At 45.8% G+C, this 24,467-nt stretch overlaps 1 protein-coding gene across 1 annotated transcript in view; it reads left to right on the top strand.

The window, feature by feature from the left end:
* The window catches only part of LOC115459907 (A disintegrin and metalloproteinase with thrombospondin motifs 17-like), a 393,810-nt gene extending 383,606 nt beyond the window's left edge, over nt 1–10,204 (top strand). Inside the window, exons 24-25 of the mRNA XM_030189734.1 lie at nt 4,040–4,217; nt 8,998–10,204. Of these exons, the coding sequence (XP_030045594.1) occupies nt 4,040–4,217; nt 8,998–9,149 (330 nt within the window). The 3' untranslated portion in view covers nt 9,150–10,204. The remainder of the gene's footprint in view (nt 1–4,039; nt 4,218–8,997) is intronic.
* Nucleotides 10,205–24,467: the final 14,263 nt, after the last annotated feature.

Below are 24,467 nucleotides of genomic sequence, written 5' to 3'. Positions count from 1 at the left end.
AGAAAAACCGTCTAAAAACTAGTTTTGAAAATACCAATTTGGCCGTTTTTGTGAGAAAAACGGCCAAATGCAGATTTTTGCCACTTTTCAGGCATTTTTCTCTCTTGAAAATGAGCTCCATAGAGACTCTCTGCTTTTAAAACGGGTCTTGCTGTTTCTGAGCTGGGGGATGAGGAGGTCACAAGTTGATTGTATTTACCAACAAGGCCTCCCCTCAAGTAATTGAAAGCAGAGGAGTATCGGAGAACTCTGATCCTTTGGAAGGCTAAAAATGATTCACTGCATGTTTACTTCCAAGTATCAGGCTTTTAATTAGCAAGTGATTGCAGATCATGTTCTGGTTAACTAATGTAAACCTGTAGGTACATAAAAGAAGAGAAAATGAACAACCCAAGGATAAGAAGGCTTGAAGAAATAGGGGAAGGGAAGGGGGTGCATCTCTGCTGTTAAGCGAGGGAGTAGCACCCAGGAAGCATTGGAGTGTGAGGGAACTCCTGTAATGTTACAGTGTAAGAGTAAGAAAGGAACTGTAGGGTGCAGGGACCCAGGGGGAATCCTCTAGTGTTGCAGTATAGGGGTCAGAGGGGAACAGGGACAGGGGCAACTTTTCCAGTGATGCAGTATAGGGGCTATAGGGGAACAGAAACATAGGGGGGGGAGGGAAATCCTCTAGTGTTGCAGTACTTGGGTGCAAATGTTTCTGTTTCCTGCAATCAGCAGCAGAGTTGGAATTCTCCAGGGAATAACGGCAGCCTAGGACTTCTTTAGTTCTAGAATGGAAGCTCACGAGGATCCCTTTTAATAATTCCAGATGTGGTCTATCTCCTCCTGCTGGTTATTTTTATTTTATTTATTTATTTGTAGCATTTGTATCCCACATTTTCCCACCTATTTGCAGGCTCAATGTGGCTTACATTTGCCGTAATGGCGGTTGCCATTTCCGGGTAACAGGATTACAAATGGTGTTGCGTTAAGGTACATACATACATGTTAGCCTAGATGGAACATCACATATGTGGAAAAGATCATGGTATATATATATATACCGTGTGCTTACATACATGGTAAAGAAGAATACATTATGGTATTGCATGAGGGCTCCTGGGTAATAACTGGATTATATCATACATTAGGTCATCGACTATGGAGAGACCATGTTTGACACAAGGATTGTAGTAATAATGTTTGTTCATTAATGGCAAAGAGGTTAATCAGTCAAGTGATAGGATTTCGGTTGTGTCTAGGTCGTATATAGTCGTATATGTTTGCAGATGTATGAGAAACTGGTCGCGTATGTGGATTTATATTTTAATCCTTTGCAGTTATGGTAGTGGAGATTAAGGAATGTGCGTGCTGATCTTTTTGCGTTCCTGGTAGGCAAGTCTATAAGGTCTGACATGTAGGTTGGGGCTTCCCCTGTGGACCAGGGTGCAAACATATGGGAACATTGGGCACTAATGGGTTAAAAACCAAGCAGAGTATTAACTTGTTTTGTCTATATCTTTAGCGTGTTTCTATAAATGCAGATAACCAAATGGAGGGGAAGAATACAGACAAATTCATCCCCTGCCAGGTGGTAAAAGTCAGTACTATCTGGAAGAGTATTTTGTTCCCTTTAAGCACAGGAAAATCCTTAAGGTTAGTTCCGGGCCCGGTAGCGGGTGGAGGGGGGGCCTGGCGACTTCAGGTGGACGGCGACCTCGGGTGGGAGGGGGGCCCGGGGGTGGCCTTGTCCCGGGCCCGGCCCTGGCTCTCGGCAGCCCTGGTGATCCAAATAGCAGGGTCAGAAATGTTTACTGGTCATCCTTCCCGCTCTTTTGTCCTCCTCAGAATCCAGGCTCTTCTGGATAGCCACCGTTGCAAGTTGCAGCCGGCTCCAGATTTCAGTACAGTCCTGGTTTTACCCCACTGCTCGTATAGACATAGTTCTGATGTCACTAAGAAAAGCAAGAGTTCTCGACCCTGTAGCACTGAGATCAAACCGGGACTGATCAGCCTATCCTGAAACTCAGGAACCAGTCGTCAACCACATATTGCAATCCTGTGCATAAGGAATGGATCCTCAGAAGCTTAGCTGAAATTGGGTGGCGGAGCAGGTGGGGGGAAGAGGGGTTGGTGGTTGGGAGGCGAGGATAGGGGAGGGCAGACTTATACGGTCTGTACCAGAGCCGATGATGGGAGGCGGGAAATACTGCTGGGCAGACTTATACGGTCTGTACCAGAGCCGGTGATGGGAGGCGGGACTGGTGGTTGGGAGGCGGGAAATACTGCTGGGCAGACTTATACGGTCTGTGCCCTGAAAAGGACAGGTACAAATTCAAGGTAAGGAATACACATATGAGTTTGTCTTGGGCAGACTGGATGGACCATGCAGGTCTTTTTCTGCCGTCATCTACTATCGCACCCTGGCCTGGTGAACTGGCACAAAAGGTCATTCTGCAACTACTTCTTTCTGTCTAGGTGGAAAACAGGAAGAGTGCATTTCTTATTACTATATAGGTTATGGGAAATCGATGTCATTTGCATCAGCCCTGATGAAACAATACAGAGCTGCCAAGGGGTCCCGATTTTTGAAAGGGAGATTTTAGTACACGCTCCAGCCTGCCCACTCTGCCTCCTGTCATCTTTTTCTTTTGATGTAGACATAAGGGGGGGAGGGGGGGGAAGATTTTAAATGTTCCCAGGTTTGAGATATAAATAAGTAAAGAAATAGATAGAAACTCTGAATGTTGAGCACCTGATTCTCATAACATGATGTCTGTTTCAGGGGCGTAGCCAGACTTCGGCGGGAGGGGGGTCCAGAGCCCGAGGTGAGGGGCACATATTAGCCCCCCCACCACCACCGACACCCCCCCACCGCCGCCACCAACTTTGACCCCCCCCCGCCCATGACCCTCTCAACCCCCTCCCACCGCCAACCCTCCCCCGCCGTTGCCTACCTTTGCTGCCGGGGGACCCCAACCCCCGCCATCCAAGGTCCTCTTCTTCCTTCGTTCTGTTTCTGAGTGTGACGTCGTGCAGGGCGTCAGACTCAGAAACAGAACAAAGGAAGAAGAGGACCTCGGCTGGTGGGGGTTGGGGTCCCCCGCCAGCAAAGGTAGCAGACGATGACAGCGGGTTGGCGGCGGGAGGGGGGGGGGTCAAGAGGGTCGTCGGCAGGGGGTCCAGGGCCAAATCTACGGGGGCCCAGGCCCCTGTGGCCCCACATAGCTTCGCCCCTGGTCTGTTTTAGAGGCCCTTTACCTTTAGAAAAAAAAATCTTTCAACAAATATAACAGTGTCCCCATAACCAGCACTTCCAAATGACACACTGATTACAGTTTCTAACAAATTACTACTCTTACCTATGAAAAGTTATTCCCTTATCATACTTTATATACATCTGTATACTGCACAAGCCAGCATGTTTGAAAATATAAGTGAGATTAAATAAATGCTACCAACAATAAAGAATGACAACGTGGATACAGCAGCTCATAGGTCTGCTTGCTTTGTTTAGAAGGGGAACCAGATAAAAACTAACCTATTGGCTTCAACTTGTTTCATTTCATCCATCTCGCTCCTGTTTCCATGCAATCTCTGCAGCAGCCACGACAAAAATAAAAATTTGCGGGGCTGCAGCAGCCTTCAGGCATGCGCTGTCGGCACTGGTGGTCCTCTGCCCCCGCTGACGTCAACTTCAAGTTCCGGGGGCACAGGACCAGCAGAGCCGACAGCGCATGCCTGAAGGCTGCTGCGGCCCCCTGCGCTTTTGTATTTTTGTTGTTATTTGCCGGGAGCAGCAGCAGCAGTGATGAGCGATTTGATCTCAGCTGGAGACCGTCCCGCTTTGGCGGGAGATGACCCACCAAAGCGGAAGTCTCCCACTGAATGCAGGAGACTTGGCAGGTCTGACAATATTGTCTGGTTTTAGTTTTTACTGCTCTTTGCACCACTTTGATGCACGAAACAACCTCCGTGCCATCCTCCATCTGATGAGGATGGCAGATGAGTTACCCTTGCTTTGTCACTCATGGGTGGTGGCTTTGTGTTCTTTCAGTGTTCGGCAACCTGCGGGAAGGGCCTTCAGTCGCGAGTGGTACAGTGTATGCACCGAGTGACTGGGCGCCATGGCAACGAATGTCCCACACTGTCCAAGCCTGCGGCCTACAAGCAGTGCCACGGAGAAGCCTGCAACGAGAAAATAAATGTCAATGCAATTACTTCCCCAAGACTTGGTGAGTGTGAATCATTAAAAATATATATATATATTAATGGTATACTGTCTTTCTGTGGTTACAATCAAAGCAGTTTACATACTATATACAGGTATTAATTCTGTACCAGGGGCAATGTAGGCATAGGCGGTTTGGGGAGGCTAAATGGGGTGGGGTTAGGGGTTGTGGCCAGGGGTGGAGCTTACATCCATAATTGTCTGACAACACACAGAAAAAAAAAATAAGTAAAAATAAAATAGTCACAATTAATACCTTTTATTAAATTTAGATATTAGATATGTATCATATGTCAATAAAGTGGTTGCTCAAAGCATATACTAACCACAATCGCTCAACTGCAAAACACTAATCACAAATTTGTGCAAAAACAGAACCTTACTATACCATAAATATTACACTGGGCAGACCTAATACACCAATGTGGAGGAGTGGCCTAGTGGTTAGAATGGTGGACTTTGGTCCTGGGGAACTGAGGAACTGAGTTCGATTCCCGGCACAGGCAGCTCCTTGTGACTCTGGGCAAGTCACTTAACCCTCCATTGCCCCATATAAGCCGCATTGAGCCTGCCATGAGTGGGAAAGCGCAGGGTACAAATGTAACAAAAATAAAATAGATACTATTGGAGATTCTACATGGAATGTTGCTACTATTGGAGATTCTACATGGAATGGAATGTTGCTATTCCACTAGCAACATTCCATGTAGAAGGCTGCGCAGGCTTCTGTTTCTGTGAGTCTGACGTCCTGCACGTACGTGCAGGACGTCAGACTCACAGAAGCAGAAGCCTGCGCGGCCACATTGATGAATCTCTAATAGTAGCAACAGTGGAGGAGTGGCCTAGTGGTTAGGGTGGTGGACTTTGGTCCTGAGGAACTGAGTTCGATTCCCACTTCAGGCACAGGCAGCTCCTTGTGACTCTGGGCAAGTCACTTAACCCTCCATTGCCCCATGTAAGCCGCATTGAGCCTGCCATGAGTGGGAAAGCGCAGGGTACAAATGTAACAAAAATAAAATAGATACTATTGGAGATTCTACATGGAATGTTGCTACTATTGGAGATTCTACATGGAATGGAATGTTGCTATTCCACTAGCAACATTCCATGTAGAAGGCTGCGCAGGCTTCTGTTTCTGTGAGTCTGACGTCCTGCACGTACGTGCAGGACGTCAGACTCACAGAAGCAGAAGCCTGCGCGGCCACATTGATGAATCTCTAATAGTAGCAACAGTGGAGGAGTGGCCTAGTGGTTAGGGTGGTGGACTTTGGTCCTGAGGAACTGAGTTCGATTCCCACTTCAGGCACAGGCAGCTCCTTGTGACTCTGGGCAAGTCACTTAACCCTCCATTGCCTGCCGCATTGAGCCTGCCATGAGTGGGAAAGCGCGGGGTACAAATGTAACAAAAAATAAATAAATATACCACCCATACGGAAAATGCAGACCGACAACAATATGAAACAAGGATCAAAAAACAAAACAAAAAGGGCTGCAAATACTACATACTAGCAGAATACTGCACCTTGATCACACATGAACAGTGGCATTCCTGGGGGGGGGGGGGCGGTGGGTGCACGCTGCTGGGGGGGTGCCACGCGTGCCTGTCCTTCCTTCATTCCATGCTCCCTCTGCCCCGGAACAGGAAGTAACCTGTTCTGGGGCAGAGGGAGCATGGAATGAAGGAAGGACAGGCGTGCACGGCACCCCCCCCAGCGGCGTGCACCCGGGGGGGGGGGTTCTTTCATGGGGGGGTGTCCCTTCGCTGGGGGGGGTATCGTGGGGGTGCTGCACCCGGGGGGCGGGGCGCATCGGCGATCCGCCCCGGGTGTCAGCCCCCCTAGGAACGCCACTGCACATAAAAAACACATGACACAACAGATATGACACAAGGAACTACAAATAAAAAAAAATATGAAGGCAAAATACTGAACTGGAAAGTTACCTCAAGAAGTTAGACTCAGCATGCAGCAATACTAGAAAAATTGAAACTTGCATGCAAAATATCACAGATGCACATTTCCAAAAGCTGACATATTCCAATTAATAAATTCTGAATAAAATACTTTTTTCTACCTTTGTTGTCTGATCATTTAGTTTTTCTATTCGCTTTGGTCCCACTGTCTTCTGTTTTATGAAGTGTCTTCTTTCCATTTGATATTTTTTCACTCACTATGTCCGCCATCCTCCTGTGTCCTGTCAACCATCTGTAGCCCTGTCCCTATCCCTATCCTTCCTCATTTCAGTATCTGCCCTCAAAGTGTTCCAAACTAGCCATTACAGTCAGCAGTTTTCCCTCCATCCATATCCAGCATTTCTCCTCTCTCCCTTCCCCTCCATCCGTGTGCATCCGTGTGCATCTCCTTCCTTTGTCTTTCCTTCCCTCCATCCTTGTCCAGCATTTCTCCTCTCTTCCCTCCCCTCCATCCATGTGCATCTTTTTCCTGACTTCCCTCCCTTCCATCCATCCGCCCAGCAACTCTCCATTCTCCCCTGCCCTCTCCTCCATCCACCCATATCCAGCAAATGTCCTCTCCCCTGCCCCCTCCATTCATCCATCCATGTTCATCAATTCTCCTCCCTCCCCTCAATCCATGTCTAGGAACTCTCCATTCTCCCCTGCCCTTTCCTCCATCCACCCCTATCCATTTCTTCCCCCCCCCCCCCCCCCACCACGTGTTTAACCTTTTTATTTTCAGTGGCAGCAACGGCAGTAAAGAAGAAAGCACTGCAGGCGCACCTCTAGCTTCTCCCTTCCCTCACCCAGTGTCTCACCTTCTGCGATGACGTATTTCCTGTTTCCGCGAGGGTGGGACACTGTGAGGGAAGGAGCTAGAGGCGCGCCCGCAGTGCTTTCTTCTTTACTGCCATCGCCACTCGCTAGCACTGAAAGTAGGAGTTAAACACGCGCCGGGGGGGGGGGAGTGGAATGAAGAGAGGAGGGCTGTCGATCGGGGAGCTTAGCTGAGGGTGAGAAGGAGCAGAGGAACCTTCCGAGAGCTGCCTGGCTGCAGCGCTGCTGCGCCAGGCAGCCCTGCGTTTGGGGGGGGGGGGCAGCAGCCAGGGGAAGGTCACGTTTGGGCCCAAGCCTCTTTTACGGGGCGCCTATGAATGGAGGATTAACTGACTTGCTCAGGGTTACAAGGAGCTGCAGTGGGAATTGAACTTAGTTCCCCAAAATCAAACTCCACTGCACTAACCACTAGGCTACTCCTCCACTAGCAACATTCCATCTAGAATCTCCAATAGTAGCAACATTCTCCAGTGTGGCCGCATTGCTGATCTGAGACTTGACATGCTGCCTTTCTGTGGGTTTTGCAACCTATATTCGAAGTGGTTTACATAGTATATACAGATACTTATTTGTACCTGGGGCACTGGAGGGTTAAGTGACTTGCCCAGAGTCACAAGGAGCTGCAGTGGGAATTGAACCCAGTTCCCCAGGATCAAAGTCTGCTGCACTAACCACTAGGCTACTCCGCCACTCATTCCACCAATAAGAGCCAACCTCATCAGTGATGTCACAATGGCTTGATTGCCCAATACTTGGCTCACTTCTGATATTGTGATGTCATAAGGGAAAGGGAAATGGGACTTGATATACTGCCTTTCTGAGGTTTTTGCAACTACATTCAAAGCGGTTTACATCTATTCAGGTACTTATTTTGTACCTGGGGCAATGGAGGGTTAAGTGACTTGCCCAGAGTCACAAGGAGCTGCAGTGGGAATCAAACCCAGTTCCCCAGGATCAAAGTCTGCTACACTAACTACTAGGCTACTCCTCCTACATCTTGAAAAGATACCTGTCTATAATATATAAACCACTTTGGTGGTACCACAGATATCAAATGCATGACCCATACCCATACTCTAATTCCTAGGAGGTGGGGTTATTATTTATTGTGTTGTTCATCCATCGGATTCTATAAACTGTGCCCAAATTTGGGCGCAGTCCTGAGATCTGTTCATAAATAAATGAGTTAACGAGCCATTAGAATCAACAGTTGACTGTTAAACAATCAGTCATTGACATTAATTGGCTCTAGTCTGGATTTGCACACGGATCTGGCTGCATGTGATTCTGTAAAGACCCATGCCCAGCTCCTCTTGTGTGTAGCCCAAAGGGGGGCGTTGCTGTGGGAGGGGCATTCCAAAAAAATGATGCACAGCATTATGGAATTTGAGGGCTGTGCGCCAGGATTTACACCAGGTTTCAGTTGGTATAAGTTCTTGTGGCCAGAGCTATGCGCAGTCTGACTCGGAAACCAAATGAAGGAAGAAGACTTCGGCTGGCGGGGGTTGGGGTCCCCCGCCAGCAAAGGTAGCAGCCGGCGACAGCGGGTTGGCAGCGGGAGGGGGGGTTGAGAGGGTTGTCAGCAGGGGGGCCCAGGCCCCCGTGGCCCCATATTAGCTACGCCACTGGTACACATACATCCTTATAGAATAATGCTTAGCTTAAATCCAATAGTGCTCAATTTTTGGTGCTAGTTGGCCCATTACTCAAATTGCACGTGGAATTTTGAGTCTGGGAGGAAGTGCATAATTTTCCTTGTGTCATGGATACACCTAGACAGACTATGTCAATATTGCCCCCTTTCTACCTATATGTCTAGCCTGTAGAGTGAAGTATTTTATTGCATTCTGTGGCCTTGTCGTTTTGCATTGCATTTATGATATGGATGCCATGTTGGGATTCATCCACAAGATCTTTGTAAGCTGTTCCTGTCTATTTGTGGCCAATGCTTTGCATAACATGTTTGCTCTTCTTGTCTCTGGTTCATTGACAGCTGCCCTAACGTACAAGTGTACAGGAGACCAGTGGACAGTGTACTGTCTGGTGATTCGAGAGCAGAACCTCTGCCAGGACATGAGATGGTACCAGCGCTGCTGCCAGACTTGCAGGGACTTTTATGCCAACAAGCTGCAACCAAAGAGTTAACGAATCCAGCCTGCCTACAGACATTTCTACAGGAAATTAAATCTCCCTCCTTCCCAGCTTGTAATAAGAAATGACAACATGGTGCATTCCAAAGCTTTATCTTGCAAGACTTGCAACTATTTCTGCAGGCTGCATGTATCACAGGAATCCAGCAGCCCACCTTGCCAACCATCAACTGTAGGACGCAAATCTTGCAGGTCCTGGAGAAAACTGTTGGTCCTGGAGAAAACTGGATTCGCTGTTGGTTGGGACACCTTTTTCGGGACCAGTGCGAGAATTATCCAAAGATGACGAGGTTCCAGAGCCTTCGAAGATAATGTGGATCTAGGCATGTCTCTGTGCATCTGAAGATGGGACCTGTGTATGCTTGAAAGTGCCTATGCTATGACATTTTTGGATTGTTCTTATATTGGATCGATATAAAAGTGTCACAGCCCGCAGAGAATTCAACTGTGTTCTAATAGCATTACTACATTTTTCATTACTGTGTTTACTTAATGGCCACTGGTTGGCTTGCTACGATAAAGACAAGGCAGAGAGATGTTAAGTGAATCTGCTTGCTAAGGTTTGTTGGTTTTGTGTTACTGGCAATGATGAGGCTCCTCGGTGCCCGAATGTGCTTGGACAAGGATGCATTCTAATGATTGAGAGGAGAAGCTGCTGGTTTTAAAGGGTTAATGCCGCAATCATTGCCGTAACCTGCCATTCACTTTGAAAGGTGCTAGACTATTTTTGTTAAAGGGACTGAACTTGTAGCAGAATGCAGGGCTGCCAGCCACTGGCTGCAGGGTCTTCAGAGTGGGGTATTTATGTGTCTGATACAGAATTGCAGTGTTCACATTCCAGAAGGGAACATTTTGGTGGGTCTCTTTTTTACATTTACCGATTAAGTGAGTTATTCGTTGACAAGGTTGCTTTGTTACTAGCGTTCCAGTTGGGAGTCCCTGGCCAAAGGTAAAGCTTAGTGCAGTGTGCTGCATGCTTATAAGAAATCTAGCATACCTGTCAAAATATGCAAGTACAAATTTCAAAGCCATGTAGGCAGTTACAAAAACTTGTTTCAAAATTTGCAATCCCTGGAGCAGGGGTTCTCAACCCAATCCTTGGTTGCTTCAAAATTTGTAATCCCTGGAGCAGGGGTTCTCAACCCAATCCTTGGTTGCTTCAAAATTTGTAATCCCTGGAGCAGGGGTTCTCAACCCAGTCCTTAGTTGCTTCAAAATTTGTAATCCCTGGAGCAGGGGTTCTCAACCCAATCCTTGGTTGCTTCAAAATTTGCAATCCCTGGAGCAGGGGTTCTCAACCCAATCCCTGGAGCAGGGGTTCTCAACCCAATCCTTGGTTGCTTCAAAATTTGTAATCCCTGGAGCAGGGGTTCTCAACCCAATCCTTGGGACACCCAGCCAGTCAGCTTTTCAGGATACCCACGATGAGTATGTATGAGATAGATTTGCATACAGTGGAGACGGTGCATTCTAATGTACCTCATGTATATTCATTCAGGCAAGCTTTTGGAATTTGAACACTGTATGGTGCTATTTTTGGGGGGTTATTTTGGTGCTATATTCGGAAGAGATGTGTTGATGTTTGTAAGGTTTCTTTTGAGTATTGCTGCTTCCCCCTCCAGTGTGAGCGCAGGCTGTCAGTTTACTATAGCGTCATATTTCGTGTTGATGGTGTTTTACCCTTGCTTTTCAAAATAAGGCCCTTTCTCTCAAAGGTATTACTTGTATTTTTAGATTTTAATTATTTGCTTTTCCAAATCCGAGCTGACGAGTCCATATTATCTGTCATTCATGATGGTTACTCCTTGTAAATAGTGCCTCAGACCATCAGGGATAGGTGATTTCCTCTCTGATTTTGCAGCTGGGGTCTAGGAGTGGATTTCCCCTACAATAACATAGCCACACTGTAGTGATGTTGATAGTGTGCTATGCTGAACCACAGATAGACACACGCATGCCTCTTCCGATGGGCCTTTCTCTATCTAGCCCAGAGAGTCCCATTAATTAGTGGTCAGCAACGCCACAGAATACATTAGGGTCGATATTTAAAAGCACTTAAGTGGTGGCCACATAAGAGCTGTTTGTTGAATTTCCCAATGCATTGAACAGATAAATTTTTGCCTACAAGTCAATATTCCTTGGATTCCATAATGCTCACTCAAATGTGGGCACGATCCTGGGATGCATGCGCTACCTAACTGATTAACAAGCCAATTAACATCAATAATTGTGCATTCACAGTCAATTATTGATGTTAATTAGCACCAATTAGGGCTTGCGTGCACATCTGGTTGTTCCCAAATCCCATAGCGCACAATCCAAAAGGGGGCTTAGCCATGGGAGGGGTGTGGGTGGGAGGGGGCGTTCTCAGCGGATATGCGCGGTGTTACTGATTCCAGGGATCTGCACCAGGTTCCAGATGGCATAAGTCTTTGCGCCCAAAGTTGGCTGTGGGAATCCCCGCTAGGCGCTCATCCCAGAACACTTGTTCTAGAACACCACCGAATGCTGTTTTTTCCCGGCACCTATTTTTCAGTGTCATTTACTGAATCCAGTCCTTCATGGCCAAAATGTATCTTATCTATCACAGGGCTGCCGAGAGAGAGAGCCAGGGCAGGGCCACCGCCGCAGCCACTGCCCCCCCTCAGACGCAGCCACCACCACACCTAGTTGGGACGCAGCTGCCGCCACTGCACCCTACCCCCTTACCTTCCTACATCAGTGCGTCTGCACCTCCCTAGCCTCCAAGGAAGCGGGACCTGTGTCTCTCCTGCTCCTTTGTGCCAGGACGCATTAATGCAATCACCAAGGTCCCAACAGGAGCAGGAGAAAGACAGACCCTGGCGCTGCCCCCCCCCCCCCTTGGAATCTGGGCCTGGGGAATTTTGCTTCCCCCCTCCCTTCCTGATCTGTCTGAAGGAGAGGACAGTCAGTATTTGCACCCCATAGAAGTTGGCTCTGGGAGCCAGTCTTATGAAAGTACACGGGTACCCATGTTACCATTATAAAACAGGTGCCTTTTTAGACTCCTCACAGAGTCATCCTGTCATAAAATCAGGCCCCATAGCAGCAAAATTCAGCCACTATCTGTAAAACTTACCCATTTAATTTGTACCTATGAAATATCAGGCCTAACTTTATATGAATCTGTATAAAATTAAGCTGGCAGATATCTCTGCCGAATAGTTACATAAAGATATGTGGATAACGTATGTGGATATCACGTTAGCAGTTTCTGGACCACTGAACATTGCTTCCATTGTCTATAGCTCCCGTTCAGAGACATCACTGTGCCTGAGGGCAACAGAGCAGTGATGGGTGTATTGCGGCATGTCTCGCCTCACTGGAGTATTAAAGAGAGGCCCAAATTTCCTCTTCCTGCTGCTTCTGAAACTTTTTCTGTAACAGGCTGTACAAAGAGCAAGGAGAAACCTGGAAGCAGTAGGACTCTTGCTAGGAAATCCAAAGACTTTTAGTATTCTTTCTGCACAGGCCTATAGCCTTCTGTCTTCCCATCGCAAAGCAATGCAGTATTAGAGATGTTTTTCATTCATGTTTCTTACGTCATACCCAGCCCTCTCCTTTCCTCTAACCTTGCCTGATTTTAACCTTCTCCACCTTCTGAAGTGCAAGATCTGGCCGCATTTAATGATAGAGTATTGATTTGTCTCCTTGGTAACCATCATCGTACCAGGCCGGAGCCTCCATGTCATCACTTCACCACTCTATCAAGTCTCTTGTCCACATTGTATAAAGCGAGAGTGAAGAACTGTGTTAAATGCATATCCCAAAGAAACTGTTATTGGCTTGACAATGCTTTCTCTAAAGTCCAAAATAAACAAGTCAAAAACCAGGGTACGTGCCTCAAAATATTTAAAGGAGCATCAACAATGGTCAAAATTAACCTATGCATCCAACTTCTCCTACATAGGCACACAACTGTGGAATGCACTGCCAAAGACTGTGAAAACAATCTACGACCACCTAAACTTCAGGAGATCATGAAAGACCTACTTATTCAGAAAAGCATTCCACACCAACCTAACTTAGATGAATCAACTCTGCAACACAGCAAAACCATAGATTGTATTGGACGCTATATATCCTTCCTATCTTGGATCCCTATGCACCTGAATATATTAACCTTACTCGACCTTAATATCAAATTGTATTTGTTTCCATACCGGACTTGGCGATCGCCTTTACGGTATTATGTAAGCCACATTGAGCCTGCAAATAGGTGGGAAAACGTGGGATGCAATGTAACAAATAAATAAAATGCTACCTATAACCTTACTGGCAGATCATTTCCCATGCTCACGGGGGGGAAGCTCTATAATCTAAGGCATTAATATTACATGTGAGTCACCATGATAATGTTTAGACTACAGTAGAATATTTGTGCATATGAGCATGCTGACATGAGAATATGCTAGCATGCCGCCTAAGCCTCTGAAGTCCGGTTATAGTTAAATTGGTATTTCAGAGAGAGAGCACGTTTATGAGCCCAACCTGCGACTTTTAGGCAGCACTATTTACACTAACCGTAGACAACGGCACATAACTGTGGATTACGCTAGTATTCTAGAACAGATATGGTGCACAGCTCTGGCATTACAGGAATACTAACTTAGCGCCAAGTTCTATCACACCTGGCTTGCAGCACCATTATTTATTTATTTTGTAATATTTGTATCCCGCATTTTCCCACATTAGCAGGCTCAATGTGGCTTATAAAATACCGTAATGGTGAACGCCAAATACGATAGGTATTAAACAAATACAATTAGAAAAAGGGTCAGGTAAGGTAGGGGTAAATGGGTACAATAAGGGACAGGGAAATAAGAAATAAAAATGTCCATTGCAATGTATGTATTAGATGCATTGTAGAGTTCAGGCTTTTAAGTAGAATCAATAGGGTAGGCCTCGCAAAACAGGTAGGTCTTTAAAGTTCGCTTGACGTTTTGATGATTGTGCACTGTTTTCACACTCTTTGGTAATGCATTCCACATTTGCGTACTTAAGTATGAAAAATTGGATCCATGGGTTCATTTGTATCTGAGTCCAATACAGCTTGGATAGTGAAGGTTCAGATAAGTACGTGCTGAACTGATTCTATTTCTAGTTGGAAGATCTATAAATCAATCATATATCCTGGGGCCTCACCGTAGATTATTTAGAGAATTGCCCCCAATATGTCCTCAATTCTGTCATGCAAATCTAAAGCAAATGGGTGAATTCTGTGTGTGACGCCGGAAAAAGCGCTATTCTGTAGGCACACATAAAGTTAGGCCTGGTTTCTAGACTATCTCTTGGGAATCGTGCCTAACTTTAGGCACAAAACAAACAGTAGTAGACCAATCTCGCTTTAGCCACAGCATTTGCACCAACTGAAACATGGTGTTAGGCGCATACCCCCGTTAACGCTATAGCAACGCACATAAACATTAGGAGCACCCCATTCCGCTCAGGACCCTCCCATTTCCATGCCCCTTTTTTCAACTTGCACATAAAATGTAGGCGCAGATTCCATGCCTAAATTACATAAGTACATAAGTATTGCCATACTGGGAAAGACCAAAGGTCCATCGAGCCCAGCATCCTGTTTCCAACAGCGGCCAATCCAGGTCACAAATACCCGGCAAGATCCCAAAAATGTACAAAATATACTGCTTATCCCAGAAAATAGTGGATTTTCCCCAAGTCCATTTAACAACGGTCTATGGACTTTTCCTTTAGGAAGTCGTCCCAACCTTTGTAAAACTCCCACTAAGCTAACCACCTTTACCACATTCTTTGGCAACGATTCCAGAGTTTAATTACACGTTGAGTGAAGACAAATTTTCTCCGATTCATTTAAATGTACTACATTGTAGTTTCATCGCATGCCCCCTAGTCCTAGTATTTTTGGAAAGCGTGAAGATGCTTCACATCTACCCTGTTCAACTCCACTCATTATTTTATAGACCTCTATCATATCTCCCTCAGCCGCCTTTCTCCAAGTGAAGAGCCCTAGCCGCTTTAGCCTTTCCTCATGGGAAGTCGGCCCATCCCCTTTATCATTTGCGTCGCCCTTCTCTGCACCTTTTCTAATTCCACTATATCTTTTTGAGATGTGGCAACCAGAATTGAACACAATGTTCGAGTGCGGTCGCACCATGGAGCGATACAAAGGCATTATAACATCCTCATTTTTGTTTTCCATTCCTTTCCTAATAATACCTAAGCAATTCTATTTGCTTTCTTAGCCGCAGCAACACACTGAGCAGAAGGTTCAACGTATCATCAACGACGACACCTAGATCCCTTTCTTGGTCCGTGACTCCTAACGTGGAACCTTGGCATGGTGTAGCTTTGCACATTGCTCACATTAAACGTCATCTGCCATTTAGACGCCCAGTCTCCCAGTCTCGTATTCCAATTAAATCTAATTACTGCCAATAATTGCTTGTTAAAAAGCCAATTATAGGTGCTCATTAGCTATTAATTAAATTGCGCACGTAAATTGGGCACCCACAATTTTGGCCACTTTTCTAGAATTAGGTAGGATAATGTAGATGGAAAGGATCCCATCAGTAAGATGATGGCTGACCTTTTTTTTAAATATTATAATGCCTCTTTGAATGTTTTGATGAGCGTACCCTATCTCTTTGCTTCTTGATTTGGGATGTTCATCTTCTCTGGGTCAATGACATGCTATAAATTGTGAGCATTGGTCCTGCAAATTAAACTTTGATTCCCCTGGTGGCTGAGTTTCTAGTGCACTGTACTGCCATGCAAGAGAACCCGGGTTTCATTCCCTCAGCCTGCTGGAGATACTGCAGGGAACAGTATTTACGGCTGTTGGGGAACAGAAGGGTAGGGGCATGGGACTTGATATACCGCCTTTCGGTGGTTGCAAGCACATATTATATACTGACGCTTATTTTGTATCTGGGGCAATGGAAGGTTAAGTCCACTTGCCCAGAGTCCACAAAGAGCTGCAGTGGGAATTGAACCCAGTTCCCTAGGATCAAAGCCTGCTGCACTAACCAGTAGGCTACTCCTCCAATCAACCCCATTGCTCTACACTGACACACTGTGGCCAGATTCAGAGTGTATGCCAGTGAGATTCCTAAACGAACTGTGATTGGTGGCCTCCAGCCAAAAAAAACCCATAATGGCTCATTTGAAGGGAGGGGGTTGGACGGACTTGTATTGTGAGTGAAGGTTGCCTTCGCCCAGCAGAGGCTAGGTCCTGTCATAAAGAAGTGGGAAAATTGCCAGGTATCAAACCAAAAATCCTATTTCCATAGATCCAACTTTTTTCATTTTTGCAGTGCTTTATATTTCTTGTTATAAGCAGGGCTGGTGTGAGACATTCAGGGGATCAGGGCGGAAACTGGAGAGAGGATCCCACAGCCTGCTTCCTTCATCATGAGACAGGCAATGGGGGGGGGGGGGCCCTGTGGCATAGTGGCCTACGGCATTTGCTCTGTTTGCCACTCCTTTAACGCCAGCCCTGTTTATAAGGTAATAGGAAACCATTAGCCCATCACTTTACCATGTGTTACATTCATTTTCCTCTCTCTCTCTGAAAGGCAGGGGCTGGTGCACGTGTGACATCCTGTTACTGCATCCTTAGACACACCTCTTGGTTTAAAATCTGCAACTCAGTGAAAACTTTAAAAGTAGGGCCTCTGTATTTTATTTCAGTTTATCTTGTTGCTATACAAGTTAAGGCAGGTTTAATTAAAGTGGCTACTTACTTGCTTATGAAATTTGCTTGGTTTACCGGTCAGTAGAGGTGGCCCTCTTGTCAGAACTGTTCCTCCAGAGGTGCCCAAACAGCTTAGCTCCGTTATCACCTTCCTAAGCCTTCCAGAACCAGCAGGAGGCGTTGATGCTCACCCAAAGCCAAATTCTGCTCACCAGCCACCTAACTTATAGATAGAAACATGACGGCAGATAAAGGCCACATGACCCATCCAGTCTGCCCGTCCTCTGTAACCCCTAAGGGAAAGTGCTGGAACCGGGAACTTGGTACCTGCCCACTGTGCCAATAAGAGAAGAGACAGAGAAACACACAGTACCCAAAGCTCAGAGAGGGGCCCAAAGAAACAAGACGGAAGATAGATGCCACCATAAGGGAAACAGCCCCAAAAACGTGGATCATTGCATTGGCTCATCATCCCCTTTGAGGATTGGTGGCTGGTGAAAGTAAAGGAAGCCCATGGTCTTGAATAATTCCATGAATCTTCATGTCATCAGCTGCCAGTGCCTTTTGATGTAGCAGTGCAGAGGAGACAGACTTTTGCGAAAAAGTTGTGTGCAAGACACAGGTGCTATTTTTCCGATTGTAGTGATGTTATGTCTCTCTTTTCAACACTCTCCGTGCCTTCTCAGTACTGTACATTTGAGTTGTGTGAACTATCACTGTACTCATGGTGCTGTTTCTTCTACCGGTGAAAAAACAATATATTGTAGCATGTCGGTTAAGGCTTGATACGTTACTATAATACAGGGATATATCCGTGGCAGTACTCTCATTTCATTGTCTACTGCGGCATTACTTGTGTAATTTTACAGTACTTAATTTGCATATGTATTGTATCTGCAGAATGTTTTCTTGGACTATGTTCATGCTGAGTCATGGTTGGAAGCAAAGATGAATTAAATACAATGAAGATTTTCTTTGGGGAGGGTGATGATCCTTTTTTTTGTTTAATTTGTAGCAATTTAAATGTACAAGTAGTAAAATAAACTTGTCATGAAATACAGAGAAAGTGATATAAAGACAATTATTACAATCAGGTAATTCAGTTCACTCTTTCTTAGACCACAAATTGAGGGAGAGTGGGATAGACAAGGAGATCAATTATCTGTTGAAAAACGTTTACAAAAGAAAATGGCGTAAACCTGAATATCCCCACTAATTATTCATTTAAATCATTAGTCCCCATCGGTCCACTGGATAGTTTCTTCATATCTAAGAAGGTGTACAGTTGATTCAGTTCATAGAAAACATATTTATTGCCGAGATCCATCCGAACAATTAACGACCATCTACCATTCAGAAAAATGTTGAAGACCCATCTCTTCAAGAAAGCTTACCCTAATGACCCCAACTTACTTTTTAAGCCCACCCACATAGTAACATAGTAGATGACGGCAGAAAAAGACCTGCAAGGTCCATCCAGTCTGCCCAACAAGATAAACTTATATGTGCTACTTTTTGTGTATACCTTACCTTGATTTGTATCTGTCATTTTCAGGGCACAGACCGTATAAGTCTGTCCAGCAATATCCTCGCCTCCCAACCACCAGCCCCACCTCCTACCACCGGCTCTGCCACCTAATCTCAGCTAAGCTTCTGAGGATCCATTCCCTCGGAACAGGATTCCTTTATGTTTATCCCACGCATGTTTGAATGCCGTTACCGTTTCGTTTCCACCACCTCCCGCGGGAGGGCATTCCAAGCATCCACCACTCTCTCCGTGAAAAAATACTTCCTGACATTTTCTTGAGTCTGCCCCCCTTCAATCTTGTATCATGCCTCTAGTTCTACCGCCTTCCCATGATTCCTGCCCCGACGATTATTATACCTTTGACCAGGTCTCACAATCTCCTTATGCTCATTCCTCAATCTCTTCCTCTCCATCCTTCCTACTCCTTACCCCTCCCAATCTCTTCTCCTTTTCCTCATCCTATCTTTGTTTCCCTCTCCATGCTCAATTTACATATCCTCAAAACCCCACTACTACTATGTTTACTACAACTTGTAACATTCTCCTTCAAGACTTTGTAATTCTATTTACTATGTAAGCCGCATTGAACCTGCTATGTGTGGGAAAGCGCGGGGTACAAATGTAATTAATAATAATAATAATCAAACACTTGCAAGGATACGCTAACAAAAAGGATTCACCTAGTTTCCTTGTTTCCTCTCTTAATGCCAGAAATTGTGTCCTTCTATCTTGCGTAGCCTTAGTCACGTCTGGAAAAATCCATATTCCTTGACCACAAAAAGGTAATGAAACGAACTTGAAGTATAATCTCATCACTGAGTTCAAGTCCTGCTCAAATACAAACGAAGCAATAAGCGTCCCTCGAATAGATACTTCTGACAATGAAACTTCCAGCAACGCAGACAGATCTTGATTCTCTGATCCAATTCCCATTAATTGAGGCAAATCCCCACCATTCACTGGTTCCACTGCCTTTTGAGCAGGAGTTGTTAAATGATATATTTTATTATATGGGGGAATAGCTAGTACTACCCAAACTCCAACCCTTCCCACATCTCCCACTATTGTACTACTCGATGTAATTATGTCATCTCTGATACTTTGTTCCATACTGTATTATCTCTGTGATACTTGTATCATACCTTGTAAGCCGCACTGAACCTGCTATCGAGCGGGAAAGAGCGGGTATAAATGCCACTAATAAATAAATAAATAGAGTCATTTTCAAATTTTCCGTTAAATATTTTTTGAAGAAATCTGTAAGTCATGCCTGAAGCTCTAGGAAAGTTCAACAATCTTAAGGTTAAACATCTATTATAATTCTCCATTTGTTCAATTTCCGATTTCATAATCTTAACCTCTTCCTGTACCTCTAGAACGTTATGTCACGTTTCAGTTTTAACATTCTCAAAGGGTTCACTTAAACTATCCATTCTACTCACAAGTAAAGTGTATCCTGAGCAGACTTAGTTACAGCCACCATTAGATCCTGAAGCGCCTTCCAGATAGAACTCATGTAACCTCCATGGGAGGACAAAACTCCACACTGGCTTCCCTGCGGGTTTAGGAGTAGCACCGCCGATTTGAGTTCTGCTGCTAACGACCTCCGTTTCAGCACGTACTCCTATACTTCGCAGGACATGGAGGCAGGTTGATTCCGGGGGCGATAAAGTTGTTTCCAGGCCCAAGAGCGTCGATGCTCCTTCATCGGTGCTGAATGCGGGAACTCGCTAACCCGGCGGTTTGTGGGCGACTCGTTGCACAGTGCTCCAAAGTTTGCTGAACAGGGGACGAAGTTCTGGCCATTGGAGGTTGGCCTTTAGTTGTCCCCTTCCTCTTTGTATGGGGCATCACTATTAAAGAAGAAATTTAGGTAAGTAGAAAACTTCAGAATACAGCAGGGCCGCTCAGCGTGCAAGCTTCAGGTCGCCATCTTGCCACTCCCCTGATGATCCTTTTAATAAGGTTTTGGATCTTGTAAAAAATTATTGTAGCAGAATTGTAGCTGTAACGTAATACATTGACTCTGAGGCTTTGGTGAAAGTGACTGGATTCTTCTGATGACAGCTACATATATGTCCTGTCAAATGGATTGCGTGTCATTAATACTGGTTCGTGTTACCAGCATGACACAAACTTTGCAACTCTTCATTTCTTTTCACCAGGTTGCAACCAGGGGCGTAGCCAGACACCCAAGTTTGGGTGGGCCTGGACCCAGGTGGGTGGGCAGAACTCCCGCCTTGTCCTACAAATGATTTGGTTCTCCCTCTTTCGCCTGCATGCCATATGGTCTTTCAACATCCCCTCTCCCCCGTATACCTTTTAAATAGCAGATTTTCACCGGCAGCAAACAGTTGTTGGGAGTTTTTGGCTGGTGGGGCTTGGGGTCCCTGCCAGCCACATTATAGGTGTGCTGCTACTTGGTGGCCTGAACCTAAAGTGGGTGGGCCTGGGCCCACCCCAGCCCACCCTTGGCTACGCCACTGTTGCAAACTGAATGTGCAGAGACTGCAAGAAGGATCATTCATGTCTTCTGTTTATCAAAATAAATTGGAACAACCGCACTAGACTGAAGGGGGCCTTTTACTAAGCCACGGTAGCGTTTTTGCTCGCGGGTAGAAATTAGCTGGCAGTAACGGGTGTCCTCGTGCTACTGCCAGCTAATTTCTACCGTGAGCTAAAAATGCTACCGTAGCTTTAGTAACAGACTCCCTAAGGTAGGTAACTCAATATATCAAAAACAAAGGAAAAAGTCTCAGAATATTATGGAGTACTCAAATGTACTTCCCCATTCAATCACCAGGCATAAAACACTTGTTATGACTTTTAGAGCCAGATGCACTAAAGTCGTCGGTAATTCCCGGTTCCCTACCGATTCCATAGCGAATCGTAGGGAACGGGAATGCATCAACGATCGGGAAGGCAATGAGCTACTCGTTTGTAGCTCAGTTGCATTCACTATTTTCCTCGGTTTGCCAGTCGGAGAATCAGGACGTCCCATTCGGTTATGCTCCTCTTCCTGGTCTCTTCAGCCAATCAAAGCGGATTTAGCTGGCTGTTGTCAGCGAAACACGCTCTGATTGGCTGAAGAGACCAGGAAGAGGTGTATAATCGAAAGGGACGTCCTGATTCTCCGGCAACCAGGAAAATAGAAAAATTTTGCTGTGGAGGGGTAAGTGGCACGGCGAAGACAAAATAGAAGGGGGAAAAAACGGCAGAGCGAAAAACAGGCGAAAAAAAAAAGACGTCTCTCACAAGCGCAGGGAGAGTACTTCCATAAAGGACGCCCCTCACATGCGCTCCCTGCTTTTTTTTTCTTTTTTACCTTTTTGGGGGGGCCCTTTTCCTTTCCGATTCCCTCACAGGAGCCCTAACGAGAGGTGCAGACCTCCCGTTAGGGTTCCTACGGTAAGGGAATTGGAAAAACGGTAGTGGCATCTCATTATAATAGCTTTTGAATAATTTGCATTCCGTTGTTCGTGCCTGCTTGACCGTGGCAGGGAAAATGCCCTTAGTGGCAGGCCCCCGGTAAACTACTTGCATTTTATAAACTGGCTGGAACCAGTTTAAACGCAAGTTGTGGCTCGGTTAGGTTTAGTGCTCTGGCCCTTAAACACAGTGCCATTCAAATCCAAGAAAAACTCAAATAATGAGTAAATGTAAATATCAAATAGTCCATAAATAGCTCAAGTACATATTTCAGAACTTATCTGCATGGGTGGTGCTGAGGCTCAAGAAAATACCCAGAAACAGGTTCCTGTGGTGACTGAGCTGTGCAGCCAATCAGATTCAGCTATGCAAAGAGTAGCCCCACACAGCTCAAACACAGTTAAAACCTCTCATTTTCACACTTAACACCATACAACTCTTATAGCCATGCTTGAGGAGAATTATGCGACAATCTGCACTTTTAAACCTTCTTAAACCCCCAGAGAGAAACACAGTTTGAATCATTTTATATATCAGACTTCCTCAAAGGTCACAGCACCACTTTAGGACCTTAGAGGGCAACCCGAATTCTATCATTTATAATCATACACACCAGTGGTGTGCTGGTAAATGTTTACAAAGGCTCTCTCCCCCGGTCCACCTCTGTGCCCCCCCCCCCCCAATTGCAGAGCTGGCTATAGCCGGGGAGAGAGCCTGGGGGGGCAATGCATTACTCCAGGGAAAAAAAATTTAAATGAGCCCAGGTTCCAATTCTAATTCATGTTTAATGTGCGATAAAATGCCATAAATAAGTAAATAAAGATAAACTTTAATGTTTGTTTATTTATTTAAAGTATTTGACAGTATTTGCATTTGTATCCCACATTTTCCCACCTCTTTGCAGGCTCAATGTGGCTTACAATACATCATGGTTAGCACCTGATTCTCAAAGTGGACATATTCCAAACACTATAATGAAAATAAAATGATCTTTTCTACCTTGTTGTCTGGTGACTTTGTTTTCTGATCGTGCTGGCCCAGTATCCGATTCTGCTACTATCTGTCCTCTTAACGTTTCCAGGGCTTCCTTTCCATTTATTTCTTTACTTTCCGCCTTTCTTCTTCATTTCTTGCCCTACATCCGTAAGTAAAAGCTGGGTCCTCCGCAGACTTGACTGTCCATGAATCCAGCTTCTGCCTATTTTCTTCATCCATGTGCAGTTTCTCCTCTCTCTCCTTTTCCCTCATCTCATCTCCTTCCTCACTCTTCCCTCCCCTCCATTCATGTCTAGCATTCTTCTCTCCCTTCCCTTTCCTCCCCACCCATGTCCAGCAACACTCCTCTCCCCTGCCCTCCCCTCCATCCACCCATGTCCAGCAACCCTCCGCTCCCCTCCAGCCACCCATACCCAGCAATTCTCTTATCTCCCCTGCCCCCTCCAGCCACCCATGCCCAGCGATTGCTCTCTCTCCCCTGCCCCCCCCCCTCAAGCCACCCATACTCAGCAATTGTCGGTTGTTGAGTGGATTCTTCGGGCAGGCAGGAAAGATCCCCAGTTCTGCCTGCCCGCTGCAGGCGCTGACTCTCCCACGGCGCTACTGCATCGCTCTTCAAAATGGCCGCCGAGACTTACAAGGGTGGCCTCCAAGACTTCAGCAGAAGTCACTTAACCCTCCATTGTCCCATGTAAGCCGCATTGAGCCTGCCATGAGTGGGAAAGCGCGGGGTACAAATGTAACAAAAATAAAAAGTCTCGCAAGGCCACCGCTGGAAGTCTCGGTGGCCATTTTTAAAGAGCAATCTGGCAGCGGGGAAGGTTCAGCACCGGCAGTGGGCAGGCATGAGTGGGGATCTTTCCTGCCTGCCCCGAAGAATCCATACACTGGGAGGGACCCTGTAGCTTAAGGGAAGGAGAGAGAAGCCGGCTCGCCCTGAACAACCAGCTCGCAAGATGGTAACAAATTTTAACAACCGGCTCTTGCGAACTGGTGCAAGCCGGCTCCAGCACACCACTGCACACAACCATCAAACATTTTTAAACAATTTATCTTATATACTGGTCTCGTGCCATTGTGAACTATTTCTGGGCTGCCCTGAGGCCCTCCCTCCTTGCCTGAAATGAGCTTCCCCCTTCAGGTAAACAAAATAATATTTAACCGCAGGTTACATTTTGTTATTCCAATAAACATGTTATCTTAAGTTATTAAGTTGCTTGTTCATTAATGAAGATTTAGAAGGGCTATGGGCAGTGGTGTGCTGGTAAATGTTTAACAGCTCTCTCCCTGGTCCCCCTGTGCACCCCCCCCCCCCCCTCCTCCTCTGTGCCCCCCCCCCTCCAAACTGCAGAGCTGGCTATAGCCGGGGAGAGAGACTGTGTAGGGGGGCAATGCATTACTCCAGGAAAAACAAATTAAATGATCCCAGGTTCCAATCTAATTCATGTTTAATGTGCGATAAAATGCCATATAATAGTAATAAATATAAACTTTTAATGTTGAGCACCTGATTCTCAAAGTGGACATATTCCAAACACTATAATGAAAATAAATGATCTTTTCTACCTTTGTTGTCTGGTGACTTTGTTTTTCTGATCGTGCTGGCCCAGTATCCGATTCTGCTACTATCTGTCCTCTTAACGTTTCCAGGGCTTCCTTTC

The sequence above is a fragment of the Microcaecilia unicolor genome, chromosome 1 (assembly GCF_901765095.1).
Source record: "Microcaecilia unicolor chromosome 1, aMicUni1.1, whole genome shotgun sequence".
Lineage (NCBI taxonomy): Eukaryota > Metazoa > Chordata > Amphibia > Gymnophiona > Siphonopidae > Microcaecilia > Microcaecilia unicolor.
This window is presented reverse-complemented; position numbering and strand designations above follow the sequence as displayed.